The sequence below is a fragment of the Hoplias malabaricus genome, chromosome 16 (assembly GCF_029633855.1).
Source record: "Hoplias malabaricus isolate fHopMal1 chromosome 16, fHopMal1.hap1, whole genome shotgun sequence".
In the NCBI taxonomy this organism is placed as follows: Eukaryota; Metazoa; Chordata; class Actinopteri; order Characiformes; family Erythrinidae; genus Hoplias; species Hoplias malabaricus.
The window spans coordinates 6135182-6156145 of NC_089815.1; the positions used below are offsets into that span (position 1 = coordinate 6135182).

The following is a 20964-nucleotide window of genomic DNA, read 5'->3' on the forward strand; positions in this document are numbered from 1 at the left end:
TTATTACTTTAGCAGTTATCACATAACCCTGTGTTTGTGCATCCTTTACGTGTAAGTCATTTTGAGTTGGAGTTGTTTGAAAAAAGGCAAAGTATACATTGTGAATACTGTGTGCATTTTTTTTATTATTGTTTCTGGCTTTAAATGCATGGCTTTTTTATTTTAAAGGCATGTTAATGTTTTTATTTCTTTTCTAATTTCAGGAAGAGTACAGAGCTGAGGGCATCACCTGGCATAACATAGATTACATCGACAACACAGGCTGTATCAACCTCATCAGCAAGAAACCCACAGCGCTGCTCCACCTACTGGACGAAGAGTGCAAGTGAGTGATCCACAGAAGACTGATCCTCACTTAATTTAACATATTATTATTATTTTTTTCTTTATACATGAGCAAAGGTGATTCATAGCATGACTACCACAGATTCTGTCTCATAGAGACCTTTCTAAAGGTCTGTGACTGATTCAACAACTTTACACCTTTTTGTAACAGCAGTTTTGTAACACAGTTGGAAAAAGAAAAAGGTTATTTTCACACGCTCACTATTTCTCTCAGTTTTTCGATCAAGGAAGTGTAGCAACGTTTTTCTCTGCTTAAAATAGCTGGAAATTGGACAGGGTCGATCAGTGGCTTTCATAGTTCAACTCTCTTATGGCACATTTTTCCTCTTCCTGTAGCTGTTGCTTTTCTATTGAAGTATTGGCAGCAGCTCTCATTCCTCTCAAGGCCTCAAGGACCTGCACACATTTGTCATATCCCCGCAGCTTTAACTCTATCTCTCCCACACCCTGACCTCCATATGTCTGTCTAGATACCTACATTGCCTGTCTCATTGCAGTGTTAATGAACTCGTTTAAGACACGCATCGCAAAATACTGATATAACTGTACAGTTTCTGATATAATTTTCACTTGTCAACTGATCCATTACTCTTAAAATATGAATTAAGCTGATCTCTTCAAACCAGTGCTCTCAGATTATCTGCCTGATTTTTATTAAAAATCACCCAGTATGTCATTTAAGTGATATAACTATAGTCATTATCACTAGATATGGGATATTCTTCAGTTTAGAAAATGGCACAGTGTTCTGGATTAAAAGTGGAAAAAAAAGCAAATTGAGTGCTAGTACCCCTTGTGGAATATCTCCAGTCTGCTAAACATGTGTGAGTGAGTGAGCCAGAGGTACTTTTTCTTGCTCTATAAAGAGAAGTGTGATTTATTCAGTACTTTCACAGCATTCAGAGTATGAACTAATCAGCATGGCTGTGTTGGGCATGTGAAGTGTGTTATTGCTTCATTGCCGCTTTTGGGCTTGTTCTTTTTCATTATCCAGCCTGGCTTGGACTGCTTCAGGAGATGCTAGTTATGTGAAAGGTGCATTTTGTAGCTGTTAGCATTATAATTAGTTCTTAGCACTCTACATGGAAATTCTCTTTCCCTAAAAAAAAAAAAAAAAAAAAAAAAAAAAACCCAGAAAAGCTCACACAATGATTTAATGATTAATTGTTTCTTATGATCGTTATTATTTATAAGTGTACCCTCTTGGCTATTTCATTGCAGCTTCCCACAGGCCACCAACCAGACGTTACTGGACAAATTTAAGCGGCAACATGAGGGGAGCAGTTACATTGAGTTTCCTGCAGTCATGGAGCCAGCGTTCATCATCAAACACTATGCTGGAAAGGTCAAGTACGGTGTGAAGGTAAGAGATGTATGAGGTTTACCTTCAGTTGCTTAAAGAAGCTCTAGGACTCTATTTACTTGTACATTGGAAGACACCCTCCACATACCAGTTTGCACAAGGGTATAATACCTTACCCGTCTCTGTTTATGAAGCTTAATCACACTACTGGACTTGCACCCAAGTGGCCACTCGTATTACTACAATCAGATTGGCCCTTGAGAAATGTCAGCATGGTTGCTGTGCTAACTGACGGCCTGTTATTTAGCCTCTCATAGTTCCCATCGTGTTTGTGTTTAGTCTGCTACATTGCAAAGCCACACATAAAGTGAATGAGGTGACTCATCTGAGTGATTAAACTGCCCACCCTGTTGTTAGTGCAAGGTCATAACAGAAGTTATGATGAACGCTTGATGACCTGTTTAATAGAAAATGCCTGATGTGCGTTGTGAATATTTGTTCCAAAACAACATTCTCTCCCTAGCACATAATATTTATTTGTATTAGTTTTCTATTTATTATATAAATTACAGTATTTATGGAAACATAGCTGCACAAAAAGAATAACCTGTTCTAGGCTATTCATGATTGTTATAACTCAGCAGTGACACTTTTACAGTTATTCTACAACAGCCTGTCAATTCATGATAAGGAGAAATGTATGGTAATGTAAAATTAATCACAACTATTATTCATTCATTCATTCATTCATTCATTCATTGTTTGTAACCTCTTGAGTTCAGGGTCGTGGTGGGTCCGGAGCCTATCCAGAATCACCGGGCGAAAGGCAGGAACACACCCTGAAGGGGGCGGCAGTTCTTCAAAGGGCAACACTCACACATTTACTCACACTCACACCTACGGACACTTTTGAGTTGCCATTCCACCTACCAGCGTGTGTTTTGGGCCATGGGAGGAAACCAGAGCACCTGGAAGAAACCCACGCAGACACGGAGAACACACCAAATCCACACAGACAGTCACCCGGAGGAAACCCACGCAGACACAGGGAGAACACACCACACTCCTCACAGACAGTCACCCGGAGGAAACCCACGCAGACACAGGGAGAACACACCACACTCCTCACAGACAGTCACCCGGAGGAAACCCACACAGACACAGGGAGAACACACCACAGTCCTCACAGACAGTCACGCGGAGGAAACCCACACAGACACGGGGAGAACACACCACACTCCTCACAGACAGTCACCCGGAGCGGGACTCGAACCCACAACTTCCAGGTCCTTGGAGCTGTGTGACTGCGACACTACCTGGTGCGCCACCATCACAAATACTAGTAAAGAAAAAAAATATTATAAGGACATTAGGAGGAGCAAAAAACTGTGTATGATAAAAAGATTCTAATATGGACTTTAACATTTTCAGCTTCCCTTCTTCTTTGTCTTTCTTTATCAGGATTTTAGAGAAAAGAACACGGACCACATGCGGCCGGACATCGTGGCTCTTCTGAAGAGCAGCAAGAACGGCTTCATTTGTGGCCTGATTGGCATCGATCCAGTGGCCACTTTCCGGTGGGCAGTCTTGCGGGCATATTTCAGGGCAGTGGTGGCTTTTAGGGAGGCAGGAAAAAAACATGTGGAGAAGAAGAGTGGTAAGTCTCCATCACTTTAATATTGTTTTCATGTTCTTAAAACAGGTTCATCTTTATGTAATAGACCAGTTATGGCCAGAGAAGAGGTAGATCCTTATATGTTTACATTTGGCTTATTAGGTAAAAATAAACGTATATAGTTAAAATCATCACTTCTTAGCACTCTGAACCTAAGAGCTCATGGTTTTAACCAAAAAGTGTCAATGATGTTATATTCCTTGTTTTCATCATATAGGCATTTCACTTAAAGCTGTATGAACTGATTATTCTTGTTGTTTTGATGCAATAGTGGACAATACTGTGGACAATACGTTCACTTACTGATATGTTGAGACACATACATAGTTTGAAACTAGGCTGATTACCAGATGTCATCGTTGTGTATTATTTCCGGGTCTTATCACTCATTTGCAGAGATTTTTCAGCACAGTGCTGCATTATCAGTAATTGCTCTCAACAGCCCATAAATTTGTCACCATATGATCACAGGTGGGGTCAGTTGTTATTATGTTGTCATTCTGTGTTTGTTTGTGTTTGCAACCAACAGCCAGCCTGTATTAGCTTAGCTTCTGACCTTGCTCAGTACCGCATAGCTCTTTTCGCTTGGACTACCTCATTGCCCTGCTGTTCTTTAGGCCTTCAGCATCTCAGTTCTTTCCCTTTTCGCTAAACTGAAAGTAGAACCAATTTCAAAACAGCTACAGAACTGTGGAGAAATCATAGACCACCCATCATATATTTAACCTCTAGTCAAAACATTAGGTACAAGTTATTAGATGTTATGAGAAGATAAATCGTAATTTTTCAGTATCTAGTATCTACACTTTGCTTTTATTTTGGGAGTGTTTCTCTTTTTCAAAGAACTTTGTAGAGAAATGTTGCATCTTCAAAGTTTAGTGTTGCACTTTCTTTTTAAGCCTATTGTTATTAAATCATAACAATTACCACTCTTGTTGTTTTCCAGGTTTTACATCATTGTTTAAATGACTTATTTTTTACATCATATTTGTCAAGTTCCTGCTTTAATTCCATTAATAATATTAATAAAATAAAATTAATAACATTTAATTTTAATGTTTTATACCAGTGATAAATTATTTCTTCAGAGGTGTTCATTGTGGCCATTATTCTCAACATTAAACACTCCAAATTAAATAAAAGATTAAGTGTGGTCTTTGACTTTTGCATAGCTCTGTGTTGCATAGTTCTAGAAGAGTATAAGCCAAGCTCCTGATCTGTTGAGACCTTGCATTTCAAGGATAGAGGGTTCCTTCTCCAGCGTAAAGGTCATAAGCCTTTATTTTAAACTTAATGACCCTCAGATCAATGCTGTCCCTTAGATATTCCAGTCAAGCCTGACCTGTTCACCCTGGAATATTTACACAACTCCCCCACCATCCCTGTTTTATGAATGAGTCGAGTGTTTCTGAAGATAAATGGTCCACTCACTCCACCAAACACTTACCAGGAAGACTTCCTTTAATTTAATACAATTACTCTCAAAGTCATATTTCATCTTCCTGGAGGGTCAGATGAATGAGGGAGGTAATTACAGGTGACATCATCCTCTCTAATATAGAGGACACAGCCAATGTTGTGATCAGCTAGACTCAGCTTCTGCAGTTTATCTGTCTGTCTCTCTCTCTCTCTGTGTCTCTCTCTACAGCTGAAGCTTTGCAGGTGATTCTCTAGTAATTGCGCATCTTATTTCTCTCTGTTTAATCTGTCTTTTTTTCTCTCTCTCTCCATCTCTCCTCTTTTTGTTTTGTTACTTTTTTGCTTCCCAAGGGCATGATGATGCTGCTCCATGTGCAGTTTTGAAAAGTGTGGATAGTTTTAGCTTTCTGCATCACCCTGTGCATCAGAGAAGCTTAGAGATCCTGCAGAGGTGCAAAGAGGAGAAGTACAGTAAGGCTGCTTTCCCACTATCCTCTCTCCTCATTCCAGGCACCCAGGGCTCAGGCAGTCGAGGAGCAGCAGCCTAACACATAATGTCAATAGGGGTGGGCAGTGATTAAAAATCCTGAGCTAACACACGTTTCTTTGTGTATGATGGGGACTGACAGTACATCTATAAAACCAAATATCTACATGTACAACGCAGGGAAATTTGGATTAACACATTGGAAAAGTCACTTTGGATAAGAGCATTTGCCAAATGGCATAGATATGAAATTTAATTATAGAGATTCTGCAAGCAACAAACTAGGTAATTATTGGATGTCTGTCCATTATGCTTTTATTGAATTTTAGTAGTTATTGGATCCCTCTTCCCCCCTTCATTTCTTCATTAATGTTTCAAATATTAAAATTAATATTCATAGGTTTATTGACATTGTGTCGTTGCTGTTTTTGTGGTACATTTTGTCCATTCCAAATTTCCAAAGTCTTATTTTGACCCATCTTATATCAACAAAATTGTGTGGAACAGTAAGCACTGTGTAGTTTAACTTTTTCACTTGGCTGCTCTCCTCCTCTTGTCTAAGCCCATTGGTTCTGCACCTGTCTTTATGTCAATACGCATTCTTGCATGTTGTGAGTTTGGGCTTCTGTGCCAGCCTGTCTCTCACTAACTGTGTGTGTGGGTTCAGCACAGCCTGCATGCTCGTCCAGCAGCCCACCGCTAACCCCCACCTGGAGCCTGCACTCTGTCCGCTCTCAGCCCAGCAGTCCATCTCCAGTGCAGGGTAATGTTACCCACTCTCTTCTGCTCCCCAGGCTTGGGGGCTGGGAACAGTGTCTACTGTGATGCTCATCACATAAACAATCAGGCACTTCTGTAAATGCATGACACAGCCACTTATTATATAGTGTTTTTGTTGGCTAATTATACATAGTGTTTTAGCCAGTTTATTACGGATACCTACCTTTTATCTGTACTCATCGGCCAGTTTGTCATGTTCAGTTATTTTGTAGGTCTACAGTTACTGAGTGATACTATTTGAGCCAGATACTATTTGGCTGACAACTTGAATATTTTTTAAAAAGCACTAACATTACAATAAAAACAGACAAGCAACATTTAACTATAAACAGTGTACTTACTTAAAGCTCTGCTTGAGGATATCCATTGTTTACTGATAACAACCAGTACCTGGTTTATCTAATTCTTCATTTCATTAAATTAAATCAGGTGAACTAAAGTCTGTAATGGCTAAGTGCACAGAGAGGTCAGTAAACAAACCAGTTTTGTTTTTACTTGATTCCAGATGTAACCAAGATATTGTTATCTCATTGTTGTTGAATATAATTGTATTTGTGCATCCTTATGATTTGTAATGTTTACAGATTTTACTGCGAGACACGTCACTACAATGAGTTACAAAATGTGTTTTTACCAAACCCTCATACAATGTTGGACAATATTTACATACCTCATAAAATGGCCAGTAGTGCAGGTATGACACAATGCTAGGGTTAGTCTTAATAAACTGGCAACTCTGTGTATATTCACTAGGTACCAAATAGATTTTAGCGAGTTTGGTAAAATATCCAACATTAGGGTTGCAGAAGTGAGGAGTCTGTAATTGCTTAAGAAGCACTTGATGATATTTCTGTGATCACAAGGTGTATGTTTTGAGAAATAATTCAACTAAAAATATTCCTTGTCATTATTCTGTAAAGCTTCGTTTATTTAAAAAAAAAAATATATATATATATTGGCAAAAGCCTTTTCCCTTTAAAGTGCTTTGTCTTCTTTTATATTTCCTCTTATTTCTTAATCATGAATTTGTTTACACAAGAGTAAATCTCAATCAGCCCTGATTATAAAGCGTTAATTTCAGTGCAATTTCAATTTTTTTTTTTCAATTTTAAAAGCAGTGAGTATAGAACAGCTCACCCTAACCGAGCACAAAGCTGCGAATGTGCATCCCTCTTATTACACTGTCCTTAAAAGCATGTTTTTTGTGAAACTGACTTATCAGCACAAAGGGCTGTCATTTCCAATCCACCCATCATTGATTAATTCATTATCATGTATATAACTTATATCATCATGTCATAATTTGTGTTGGCCGTAACCCTAGCCTCACCCTCATTTGTCCGGTATGTTTGTATAAAGTCAATGTAGTTTCTGAAGCAGTCTCCCTGTCGCCCTGCTTCTTTGTCATAAGTGTTGTATTGTATGCTTTGTCTCAGGTATGAGCAGAAGGAGCCCTCGCACACCTCTCTCGGATCTTCAAGGCACAAATAATGAGAGATCTCCTCGGTAAGAAAACAGCATGTACTGGATTGACAAAGAATTCACTTTATACCAATTTCCTCTTACTCAAAGAGTAGTAGAAGAGCCAAGATATTCATGGTGTCTCACGTTTCCTTCTTTAGTTTTCCCTGGAGCTAAAAGGCTAGTGTAACTAACAAAATAATTTACAAAAATTTGTATTGTACAACCTGCCAAAATCATCGTATACTCGCTTTTCATGCTGCATACATTCCTTATTTAGGATTTATTTGGTTTCTACCAATATGACATATCGTTACTTACAGTATCACAACAAAGTACATTGCAAAGCTAAAACCATTTCCATCTTGAGGCCTTTATCTTGGTCCATATTTTGCTTGACTTCTGGGTCACAATGTATGTGGTTATTTGATGTTATTTAACAAATACGATGGCTTATAGCAGGCAAGTAATTATTTTGAAATGCAACTCTGATTGTCTCTGAAATTATACTAATTGACTGGATACAACTTACCCAGTGCATGTTAATTATCCTGTCCTACGTAAGCAAACTTCTGATACAAAGCATGTCTACTTTTGGAGAAAAGGAAGTTAAATTAAATTTTGCATTCTTCACTTTTTTTTTTTTTTTGACCTTACGAATACCACGAATCTTGAAAGTTTATTGAAGCAGCCAGGTATGCTTTAGTCATCTAGCCATCTCGATTGTTCTGGTCTTGAGTCAGAAGCAGTGTGCATAAGGTCCTCTGTATAATCCTAGAACATGGCTATTTCCGGGTGAGAAACCAAGCATAGATGATGAGCCCCCAGTCACAGCACTTGTTAAGTTCCTAGCATGAGTCTTTAAGGACAGAGATGAGTGTGCACTGACCCCTAGGATGGCCCCCAGCCTCCTCCGCCTCATACCTCCTTGATGACTGCATGGCACTGAGATTAGCCCGTAGCCCGTATGTCCTCAGCAAGTGGCCGGGGGGCCTGGCTCAACAACAGCTCTTTTGTTTGCCCGTAAAGTCTTCTTAATGTGATTTGCAACCGCGCACACTCGGCTATGTTACTAAGTGACCACTAAAACCCCACGCAGCTGCTTCCTGTGTGATGTCAGAGTGCAGCTATGTGCTCACTCAGAGACTCGGAGGACAGGCCTGAGGACTGATGGTTACTCGCTCTCTGCAGGTTCCACTCTAGCACGCCTACAGTTCTCTGCAGAGCCTCGAAATTACTCCCAGCTTCACGTACACTTTACAGTCTTTCTGTGGTGGTGTGAGCAGGATTCACTCCAAAATGGGCCTCACTGCATCTGCTTCTGATAAGCAGCGCAACGAAGGAGCCCAGGTTCATGTAGCTTTTTTTTTTGGAGTTGTTCTTAATCTAAAGGAAGAATTCAGCCAATTTTTTCAGCTTTTAACACGCTAAATAAAGAGATTTACTTTTTGTTCTAAGCACTTGTTTAAATGAAGGGTTCTGTTTTGTCAGACATTTAGAATGGTACGTGAAAATGCAATGAACTGCGGGACAGATGATGCATGGAATTTTCATTCTAAGCATTATTTGAATACATTTTTGATGATTTTGTGTATTTAGAATTAATGTATTTTGGGCAGTACATTGAATTTATAGCTAGTTGTTGCATGACATTTCATTCTAAGAATTTATTGTTGCTGGAATGAAGGTTTTAGTGTGTAATGTGTGTGAACTGAAGATTTATTTTCTTAAACTATCCAAAAATTTCTATATACCTGTAAAAATGTAGAGCTGTTTAAAAAAAATTATGACTGAAGATACAGAGAAATTCTTTTAAAAGCTGTATAATTAGCCATATTTTCATTATACGGTTTTACAGCTGCCTAGCTGAATATGGCATATTATGTTATAGTTTACTTAATAATATGCCAAAAATTTTCAATTGGGAGCTAGTTTTAGACTGAAGCCAAATTACTCTAGAAGCTCATCGTTCTTCCTGTCTGCAGCCTAGTTGTTATACAATATGTAGTAAGACTCTTGCTGTTGTCATGTTTAAATAAGCCTCAACATCCCTGAAAAAGATGTCATCTAGAAGGCAGCACAACATCCTCCTAAATATGTATATCTGTATAGTTCCCCATTGATACCCACATGGGAATCAATATAGCTGATGCCATGACAGACTCTGGCTTTTGAACTTCACATGAATAACAGTTCTGCTTTGCTCAGTACAGACTTGACAAGAAGATATCTCTCCCAGAATCGGAGCGGATTGGATCTTATGAGTTTGTGCCTATATACTTAACTATGACTGAATCGTTTTTTTTTTTATTAAGATTCACTATGAAAATATTTAGTTACTTGGCTACCAAAAGGTTTGAGTAAATAAAACGTCTAATAATAAGTACACAGGGCAAGACTATGGGTCATAATATTAGATGTTTGACCAAACTTTTAAAGATTTTAAGGTAACTAGGTAACATTAAATTGTGTTTTACATGGGTTTTATTTATTTATTTCTAATTTAATATATTACAACACACCTTGTGTTAAATTGACCCGTTCCCAACTGTTTTAGATATTGAAAATATAAACATTACAGGTGTTCTCTTTGTGTAAATACAAGTCAGTCTTTATAGATCACGGCACATTATTTGTATTTCCCAATCTGCTCTGTTAGTGAGCTGTACAGATACACCTTCCTTTTGTAGTATTGACACTCAACATTCCCCTGTGAAACCTATTCTCATCTCTTTCTGCAGTAGTTTCAAGAAGAATGCAATGTTTCTATGATCAGGGCTGATTCTTTCTGCCTGGTGTATTTATAGGACCAGACTGCACACTGTTCCTTCTGAGCAAAGCTAATGTATTTGTACAAGGGCCTGTGGCTCATATTCCGTTATGGAATTACTATTATTTACAGTGTCTGTTCTCAACGTGTATATACATGCCAAAGGTTTAAATCAGCCAGAGGTAGTGGACCAGCTGTTATTGTTGTCAAAATACCTCTGGACATGGACTTTTGGGCCTGGCCTTTTTCTTACGCATGTTGGACCTAATTGTGCAGGCTGCAGGCTAAGCGTGTAAAGTTCTTCAGGGTCCATATGACAGCTGTGCTGAACAGCAAAAAAAATGTACTGCGCCTCAGTTAAGTCAATCTAGCAATTACATGAATCCTTTTTGTTTCATCTGCATTTGGCTGTGAAAAGAAATTCACCCAGTTCTAAGGTAGTTTTCCTTATATTTCTTTTTAATATAAAATTTGATCTACCAATGTAAATTTGGCTCATTGGGCCCGTTCATGCTGTTCATAAGAAAACTAATCGGCTAAGAACAGCAAATTATGATTTAATAATTCTGACTGACAAACGCGGTCTGAAAATTGTTTTGATTTCATTTACTTAAACGTACCTGGGGCGGCGCGGTGGTGCAGCAGGTAGTGTTGCAGTCACACAGCTCCAGGGGCCTGGAGGTTGTGGGTTCGATTCCCGCTCCGGGTGACTGTCTGTGAGGAGTTGGTGTGTTCTCCCCGTGTCTGCGTGGGTTTCCTCCGGGTGCTCCGGTTTCCTCCCACAGTCCAAAAACACACATTGGTAGGTGGATTGGTGACTCTAAAGTGTCCGTAGGGGTGTGTGTGTGTGTGTGTGTGTGTGTGTGTGTGTCTGTGTTGCCCTGTGAAGGACTGGCGCCCCCTCCAGGGTGTATTCCTATCTTGCGCCCAGTGATTCCAGGTAGGCTCTGGACCCACCGTGACCCTGAACTGGATAAGGGTTACAGATAATGAATGAATGAATGAATGAATGAATGAATAAACGTACCTGATGATTTCAGCCCAAAGTTCCAAGATACCATCCCATATATTTCCAGTATATTTGTTTTTATATTTTTGTATATAATGCTAAAGAATTAAACCGGTTTACACTATTCTTGGCTGACTTTGATGATTTTTTTTTCCCTCTCAAAAGGACATCAAGGCCTAGACCTTCCTTATAAATTTAGCATTAATGTGGGAAAATCCAAATGTTGGGAAAACGGTGCAAAAACAGCTCTCACTGTGAGCGTCTGAGCCAAATATTTAAGATGCATTGTCCTAATAATCCTCAGAATGCTTCTACAAGCTGAATTTTTCATGCTCCAGAAAAACACCCACACACAGTAACCCCAGGATAACTCCACCTACAGTAGATTTTAGTACCTGTTCACCATGACTTGCTCTTACTGTGCGTGAAACTGGACCAGCGAGTTGTTTCCTGTCACATGGGCATCAGACCTGGCGTGTGTCCCATTTGGTTTTAGCCTTGTGCTGTCTCTGTGTGTGGTAAGACCACTGGAGCAGGTTTAAATCGCAACCACAGCTGCAAAGTAAACCTCTCTGCACCCACAGCCCTCCTGCCTGCCTGTCAAGATAGACGGGCTCTAACCATCCCCTCTTCACTTCCCTAGACACCACAAAGAGTTTTAGTGGATTTTCCTTCTTTGTATTTTTTTGTGCCTGTACCTGAGTGGTTTGTACTAATTCAGATATTTATTTGAATAAAATCCACTTTTCACTCAATATGAACACAAAAGAAGTCTTTCACATCACCTTTTACCTAAATCCTTTTGTTTTTTAGTGTAACTAGAACACCCAACCAAAACACAAACCACTTCTGTTTTGAACATTAATCATAGTTCTTCAAGGAGTCCTGCTGGTGCGGGTTTCTGGATGAACCTTAGTGTTACATAGTCGAGAATCTGTGTTTCTTTGTGTGTTTTTTTCCTGAGCATGTGTTTATTTTGTTCATCAGAGAGGGCCGGAATGGCCGTGTTGGACGACAGAGCAGACTGTCCTCTGCTGGCTCTGTCAGTGAGGAGGATGGGATCTTCATCAACTCCACCAGCAGCAAGCTCCTGGAGAGAGCCCATGGAATCCTGATGTAAGAGTCCTCTCTGTCACACCTGTCTAAGCAGTGATTCAGCCAGAAGTCTAATTTATATAATTTTCCACGTCTGTTCATATGTAGTGGACCAGCCAAAACATATGTGGAGTATAAATATTGCAGTAAACATTTTGCAACCTTTGATTGTACTCTCACCGCTTGTGATGAATTAGGCAGCTGCATGTTGTAACCTATTGGCCAAAATTTGTGTGAATTTGGACACCAAATGTGTCTCACTCATAGACTACCTTTAAGGTTAATTATGTAATGATGGATTTATGCATGAGTTCATTGTAACCAAATTTGTAATACTGTTTCCTACAAGGAGGAACAAAAACTACAAGATGAGACCCAGTCTTCCAAAGGTGAATATTTCACTTCAGATATTCTCATCTTATGTTTTTACGAAGCTATCGTTCAGAGCATTGCATTTTACTTTTTAAATGCATTTTCATCTGCTGCAGCACCTGCTGGATGTGAAGTCTCTGAAGTACCTCAGTAACCTGACCCTGCATGACCGCATAACTAAGTCGCTGCTGCACCTCCACAAGAAGAAGAAACCTCCAAGTATTAGTGCCCAGTTCCAGGTTAGTATGTCCGTTACATATTTCTCTTGCTTTCTCTCACTCTCACTTGCTCTTTTTGGGGGGATGTGCTTGGTGGAATACAGTTTGTTCCCACTTAGCTCATGTTAACCCCATCAAAAGTGCACAGTAATTACATCATGTCTGGGTTTTGTTTCTGTAAAAAATAACAATAAAAAATGAATTACAAGTGTTGTCTTATTTAATTGTCATGGGAGGAGAAGATCAGCTACAGTGTTATATTGCTGTATAGGACCTTTGCAGAGGTTGTTTGTTGTGTTCCAAAGCAACATCCTTAACCATTTAAGAGAGTGCATGAACCCATTAAGAGGATAATCAGAGACAGAACAAAGACATTCATTACTCCCATTGGACATTACAATCTACCATCTGCCCCAGTTTGAACTGTAGGTTTTGTTCACTGGAGAGAAGGTGATGGTTCCGGCTCAGGTTTCCCCCTGCGGAGCAGCAAGCGAAAAAGCGGCATAGAACTGTAAACACCCCCCCCCCCCCCTCAGCTGTCTGCAGCCATGCAGCCTCTGGCATCAGGCCTGCACAAATGTGTGGATGACTTCACTTTCCACATCCTGTTGTGGGATTGATTGCTCTCTTTTTGGGAGAGGAGAAAGTGAATTCCTGACCACCAAAATAGATGCTTTTTCCTTCCACCCTCACTCCAGACACTGGCATGCAGGCACAGATACATGTACAGATGCACAAACACACATATTGGCCTAAGGTTAGGTCTGGCTGTGCAATGTGGCCCAAGTCCTTTGTTCTCAAAGTTAAATCCTGCTCCAACCAACTAACCATAAATCACATTCATAGTGAGCTAAACAGTACTGAGATTTGTTAAACAGTGAAGTAACATGTTTAGACATTGATGTCAGAAAACTTTTTTTTATCTAGGGAAAATTAACTTTAAATTTGAATCACATACTTTTCAAATTTAAAATAAAAATAATCCAATTTTGTGGAATGCATTACGATGTCCATCCATCAATTATCTGTAAGCACTTATCCAGTTCAGGGTCACGGTGGGTCCAGAGCCTATTTGGAGTCACTGGGCGCAAGGCGGGAATACACCCTGGAGGGGGCGCCAGTCCTTCACAGGGCAACACACACACTCACATTCACTCACACCTACGGACACTTTTGAGTCGCCAATCCACCTACCAACGACAGGGACATTAAATTTCAAATAATGCTGGTTTAATAAACAAGCACCGTGTATCTTGGACACCGAATGATCTCACTCTTAATGGGAATGACGTAATGACTCATTTGTGTAATCCATGTTGTTTTTCTCTCTCAAGGCATCTCTTAATAAGCTAATGGAGACTCTTGGTCAGTCCGAGCCCTACTTTGTGAAATGCATCCGATCAAATGCAGAGAAGGTAATTTCCCCATATGCAGCGTACATAATAATGGATTAATATCAAGATAATCTTAAAGATACAGGAATAAATGTATGAATATCCTTTCTGTCTCTTTTTCCCATTAAGCTGCCATTACGATTTAATGACACACTGGTGCTGAGGCAGCTTCGTTACACAGGAATGCTGGAGACTGTTCGCATACGACAATCAGGCTACAGCATAAAATACAGTTTTCAGGTATTATATATAGAGCTCTTATTACATCTATATTTTGACCTGTTCTTTGCCTAGGTGTGATCAGCAGGTTCTAGGTTATTGTTACCGTTGTTTCACACTCTGCTTGATGGCTTAAGCATCTAGGACACACATGCTAGTTATGTATCACTAAATGATTTCTTCTGACAATTCATCCTGCAACACCTTTAGTGACTGCTTTTATAAACAAAGTATAATATGAAATAATAGCAATATTTAAGGTATCATTTTTTATAAATGATTGGAATAAAAGTATTCCAGGAAGCAGAGTGGAAGCCGTTTCCTGATAATGTAATGATTTCAAACAGTGGTATTTTCATGGTTCAGCCAATCACATTTTCCAACTTTTGTAAAGGACTTTGAACTATTGGACATCCCTTATTGGATCCTCCACATCGTGGCCAAGGGACTTTTCCATAACTGAATTAAATGACCTTCTTGTTCAGTAATTTAAGTGGGATGTAGCCCTTATTGGTGAATGTCTGGACAGTGTGCTCACCTTGGCCGTCTGGCCTGTACACTCTGTAATTGTCTGTAATGAATGTGGGCTGAAATAATTACATACACAGAGCATCTGTTTCCCATGTATTTCACCCTTTATGACTAGCAGTGAAGGGGGGGGGGGTTGTGTTCCCCTCTGGGATTTTTACAAAATGTTTTTCCAGTATCTTCATTGCTTTGAAAATCCACAGCTACAACAGCAGAAGTAAATTGAATGTGAAGCACACAAGCCCTTAGAATGGCGTTCTTGTCTACTTTTTCCCAACAGGACTTTGTCCGTCACTTTCATGTGATGCTGCCAGAGGGCCTACTACCCACAAAGGAGGGCATCAGAAACTACCTCTGTCAGGTGGATTTTAAACCTGATGGCTTCCAAGTGGGCCACACTATGGTATGACCCTGACCTCCTCTCTGTTATCTTATGTTTATGGATTTATTTAATCAAAAAATTTAACCAGAGAAACCATTAAGAATAAAGAAAATATATATTACATACATTTAAATAGCAACACAATAATAAAGAGGTCACATTAGGGAATATTTCCCGAGACAGAAGTGTAGCACAGATACAGTTGGTATAAAGGATAAATAAATTATTAATGAATAGGTCTTTTAAAACTAATTGAACTAAATCTTTCAAGTTTTGATATTATTTTGTGGTGGATATTACAATAAATTAGGGCAAAGGGGTCAAAAACATAACATCAAAATGTTTGAAGACATTTCTTAGGTTTTTTTGTGTTTGTTTGTTTGCTTTTCTTCTTTTTTTTTTGATGTTGAATTGTTAGTGTTTGTTACCATTTATAGATTAATGAAATATAATAAAGACAAATAATATGGTAAAATCAAATACAGGTAATACATAGTATATGCTTAGAAAATGTATTCATATAAAAGAAAATAGCAACATACCATCGTACTGCTGTCCCTTCATACAAGGATTCCTGTGCCAAGAAAAGCACAAATGTCTCTCTTGCCTAGTCTTATTAGAAGCGATTGGTCATATGCCAAAGCTCTGTAGATTTCTCATATATCTGTGGGATGACACAATGCCCACTCTTTCCAGCCACAATCTCAGAGAATGTGTTGCATTCAGTTTGGTATGTGACTTGGATATTGTGTGTGTGTGTGTGTGTGTGTGTGTGTGTGTGTGTGTGTTTGTGTGTGTGTGTGTGTGTGTGTGTGTGTGTGTGTGTGTGTGTGTGTGTGTGTGTGTATGCATATTTGTATGCAAGGTATTCCTTCGCGAGGTGGAGCGCCAGCGGCTGCAGGACCTTCTCCATCAGGAGGTGTTGAGGAGGATCGTCTGTCTCCAGCGCCGTTTCCGAGCTTTGCTTGAGAGGAAATACTTCCTTAGGATGAGGGAGTCTGCCTGCCTCATACAGGTACTGCTATTACCTCTGTAAGCCAAAAACTCTGCAGCTGTATTCGAGAACATCATTGCAGGGTGGAGGGATGATTGAATATTATCTACTGGATGGTTTTCTTCACCCACAATATACAACTTCTGGATTGTTTTCCCTGTCACAAAGTTGACCTGTATTCATTTTCCTGTGGTAAAACTGACTGACGTTATTTGAAATATCTTGATTCGTTAAGAAAAAAACTTCTCAGCAGCTCAGTTCTTGCTCATTCACTCATGAAAATGCTTTTATTAATGCAACAAAAATAAATACACTGCAGAAGTATGAAGTGTGAGAAGGAACTGTGAGAAATAAATAGTGTTATGGCAGTGAAAGCCTGAATTAAGTATTGATTGAGTGTCAGAATATCAAAACAACAATCCATATTTCGTGTTTGTGTTCCTATAGCAATGCTGGAAAAATTGTCTACAACAATTGGAATGGCTTTACCTTTAAGAATATTTTTCAAACTTTAAATAACTGATTAATTAAAGCATCTTGAAATATGTGTCCTAAAGGTGTCAAATAAAATGCACTGTCACTGCTGCTGTCACTTACCATATGTCACATACTGTATTGGCCTTCATGTACAGGACTGGTGGCGGAGCTGCCTGGCCAGGCAGCGGCATGTCCAGCAGGGAGCAGTAGTGTGTATCCAGTCAGCCTGGAGAGGGTTCAGGGAGCACCGCAGGTTTCTGCTATGGAGGAAAGCAGCACTTGTCATCCAGAAGAACTGGAGAGTATGCTGCTATCGACGAGGTCGAGCTGCTGTCATAATCCAGGCTGCTTGGAGATGCCACAAGGCCAGGGAGCTCTACCTCGAGCAACGGCACATGGTCATTCTACTCCAAGCTGTATGCAGAGGCTATTTGACTAGGCAGAGGTAAGCTATTGCCCTTATTAGAAAGGGCTGCTTTGTTTAGCCATATTGCTTAATAATGCAGGCACTTTGTTGCTCCCTAAAATGGCCTGGATCAGTCCAATCCACTACCTAAGCTCGCTCATGCCCAGATCTTACCAGTGGTCAGCCAAGCACAAATCTCCTGATTCGTTCATTGCTAATATTACACAAACACTCCAGCATTAAGTAGGAGCAGTGTGTTGGGAGAAAAGTGTAGAATTGTCTCAGACTTCCAAACGGAGTGCTGTTAAATTCTGTAAATTAATTGGATTTAGGCTTTATTTAATGTATTTAGTTCTGTATTCTGGTGAGTATGTATGCAGTTTTGCACCAGCCAGAATTGTTTACTTCACCAGGAGCCTTTATGGTTTCTCACATATCTTTAGGTTCAGAGAACAGAAAGAGCAGAAGCTGAAGGAAACTCAGTTGTTGAATGGACAGTTAAGCCCATCTCTGGAGGAAGAGAAGCAAAGGATCATGGGCTTAGACCTGAGCACATGGGAGGACCACACATACGAGGAGCAGGATAGGAACCTCCAGCATCCCTTCAGCCACACGGAAGCCTCTCAGGAGGAACCATACAGCGAGGCCTTGCAGGAGACTCGGCAGAGAGACAAAGAGGTGAGATTAGAAGAAGATGCTGCAGCACGACCTGCGGCTCAGGTGGTCGTCAGAGAGAGAGCGCGGACGCTGGACGATTCAAACCAAAAGACACGGGCCAAGAGAGAGAGTCGGCGAATGCGGGAGCTTGAGCAGGCAAAGTTTAGCCTGGAGCTGCTGAAGGTACGTTCCACACAAGAGTTTGAGGAGAGGCGCTGGTCCATAGAGCTGCCCACTGAAGGTGTCCAGTCTCCTCAGGGCACCCCAGACAGCCAAAGCTCCAAAGGCAGCTTTGAGCTACTCAGTTTGGATGATTATCCCAAAGACAAGGCACCATATGCTGAAGCAGAGGACCTTGGCTCTCCATCTTCAGCACCGGAAGAGGCATTCAGCAGCAGCCCCAAATCTTTTCTTCCAATGGAGACTCTGGCAACTAAAAGTCCTAAAAAAGAACCAACCATTCAGCTTGTTTTTCCAAAACTGGAAAACACTCTCCCAACCTTTTACATCCCTCCAGTAGATAACAGCTTTGTAGTTGCTAAGCCTAGCATGGACACAGCATCCTCCACCACACAACGTGAGAGTCCTGCTAAACATTTGAAGGACAGAAGAGAGTCTTCCCGTAGGCCAGTGGTGGTGGTCATCAGCATGCAGAAGGAATCCATGGTGAATGAAGGAAGCATTAAGTACCCAGAAGTCCGTGACAGTGCTGCTCAGACCAGCGAGCCCCCAAGCCCAGCTCAGGCCGACAGCATTGGAAGTCTGGCTGCTCTGGAAAGACTGGAGAGGCTGAACGAGGAGAAGCAGGTGCGACGGAAGCAGCAGCAGCAACAGAACGAGAAGGAGATGATGGAGCAGATCCGCCAGCAGAAGGAGATCTTGGAGAAGCAGCGAAAATACTTTGCTCAACATGAACGGGAGATGTTTGAGAAGCAAAGAGGTGAGGCCCTGCAGAGGATAGAGCAAAGCCGACTAGAGGGCCCTGGGGAAACGGTGGATAGATGTAGCTCCGGCATCACTGAGGGAGGGCCTGCTCCCTTAGCTCAGCCTGAGCCGGATCTCATCTCAGGCTCACCTAAAGCTGAAGGCAAACTGGCTTCTCCATCCACAGTGAGGGAAAGGCCCAAAGATAAACGTACTGTGCCTGATGGATGGGCCCCCAAACTGACCCTGGAGTCTCGAGACGGTATGGGTAGAGGGAGCCCACATAAGAAGCCCCCTGCTCCAAGCGTCAACATCAACATGGCAGAGAAGCCTGGGAATATGTTCTTTTCACCTAAAGACAAGACTTCTTTCTCAAAGTAAGTTCTCAAAGTAAGAAGTTCTTGACCTCCCCCATGGGAGCTGTCATTCACAATTGTACAGTTTTCCTGGAAACTAATTTCATGGAATCTTAACAAATACCTTTCAGGTTTGAAAAAGAATTCACCAGTCAAAGGAAGTCTCCAGGAGTTCAGAAGGAGGCTGTCTCCTCAGATTTCAAATCTATGACAGCACTGAAAGGTCGTGAGGTGAGGAAACTGTAATCTCAACACTTGACACCACCAACACATGCCAACTGGTTGTAGCTTTTCAAAGCCCCTGAATTATTCTATTATTGTTGCTGGAGAGTGCATTGTTGTATGTGATGTAATCTTCTGGATCACAGGAGGACACTTGTGGTAAACACCTTTGCACAGGGGGTGGTGTCGGAGGAGCATTTTTTATATTTGTTTTGTTATTGTTTGGTTGATCAGGTTGGCAGACCAGGCCATAAAAAAGCCCGCATGGCGCGGACGCGCTCAGACTTCCTGACCCGCGGTTCAAATGCCCCGGGGGAGGGGGAGTCAGACGAGGAAGAGTATGATGAGACCCCTCGGTCTCTTGGCCCCCCCTTTCCCAAACAGGACTCAGAGGGGGGGACACTAGAGGCTTGTCACAGTGACTCTGAAATGGTAATTAAAAACGGTCCGCGCTCCCCGAAACAGGCCCAAACTCGACAGTGTGGTCTTTCTCTACAGCTAACCCCCTTCAGAACCTCCTGATAGACCTCTGTACTCACCACTCAAAAAGCTACAGCACTGTAGATTCCACAATGTTTATTTTAACTTGGGGAACACCTTTTGAAAAATGTTCTAATCTGTGATGGCAGTCATATTTGCTTTTTTTAATTTTTATTTTTATTTTTGTGCATGTGTTCTCCTGCTTTTGTTACGCATGTTTTTATGTTTAAGAAAATAAGTATTTGACCATAAATGATTAAACATGGGCAGGTTAAAGCCTTTTATTGCATCTGCTCTTAAGTGTAGGCACAACATTTAACGTGTTTATATACTATATTTATGTAATATATAAATACACTAGTAAACTTATGTAAAATTACTGAAAATTAATGGAGCTATTTTTTTAGAGAAACATTGTGGTGCAAACAACAAAGCTTCTTTTTATTTTATTGTTTTATAATTCAGCCACACAGATCTGGAAACCCTTCTCAGAAGTGTGTATTCCCTTTAAAAAAATCTGCGTTTTAACCCACAGCGCTTCGCATCTGAAAATTGCGCTAGACTAGACGGTAACAGTCACGCTAGCTTCAGGTTGCTTGCGTTCCACAATTTGGACCTCTGCAGTCCACAGATTCTGCTCAATGAGTCACTCTGTGTAATGATCACTGCATGCTTTAGCCACCAGCTTTCCCTGCATCCACCACACCAAACATATGTTCCTGTCTTTGTCTGTCTCTCTCTCTCTCTCTCTCTCTCTCTCTCTCTCTCTCTCTCGCTCACCGGTAGAGAGCACCCTCAGCACAAGGTGATGTCAGCAGCCGTCCTGGCCATTCCTTCACCCTGTAGATTTATTAATTGCTACTCATCATCTATTCTTTTTCTCTTAATGTAACAAAACCTTTGTCTCAAAGTGTTTACAAGTGTTTCTTTTCATTTATGTTCATTCATTTATGTAATGAATGAAGTTATATGAACAAATTGGCAACCTAGA

The 20964-nt window shown here is 40.6% G+C and overlaps 1 protein-coding gene across 4 annotated transcripts in view; it reads left to right on the plus strand.

The window, feature by feature from the left end:
* The window catches only part of myo9aa (myosin IXAa), a 103282-nt gene that overhangs the window by 73704 nt on the left and 8614 nt on the right, over window positions 1-20964 (plus strand). For 2 of the 4 annotated variants that reach the window (XM_066646918.1, XM_066646919.1), the window contains exons 12-28: window positions 204-325; window positions 1567-1708; window positions 3110-3305; window positions 5094-5213; window positions 5897-5992; window positions 7446-7515; window positions 12237-12365; window positions 12694-12733; window positions 12833-12955; window positions 14269-14349; window positions 14458-14568; window positions 15356-15478; window positions 16323-16472; window positions 17084-17373; window positions 17778-19292; window positions 19403-19502; window positions 19728-19925. In XM_066646918.1, the coding sequence (XP_066503015.1) occupies window positions 204-325; window positions 1567-1708; window positions 3110-3305; window positions 5094-5213; window positions 5897-5992; window positions 7446-7515; window positions 12237-12365; window positions 12694-12733; window positions 12833-12955; window positions 14269-14349; window positions 14458-14568; window positions 15356-15478; window positions 16323-16472; window positions 17084-17373; window positions 17778-19292; window positions 19403-19502; window positions 19728-19925 (3606 nt within the window). The remainder of the gene's footprint in view (window positions 1-203; window positions 326-1566; window positions 1709-3109; window positions 3306-5093; window positions 5214-5896; window positions 5993-7445; window positions 7516-12236; window positions 12366-12693; window positions 12734-12832; window positions 12956-14268; window positions 14350-14457; window positions 14569-15355; window positions 15479-16322; window positions 16473-17083; window positions 17374-17777; window positions 19293-19402; window positions 19503-19727; window positions 19926-20964) is intronic. The other 2 variants (XM_066646920.1, XM_066646921.1) reach the window with 1 other exon arrangement.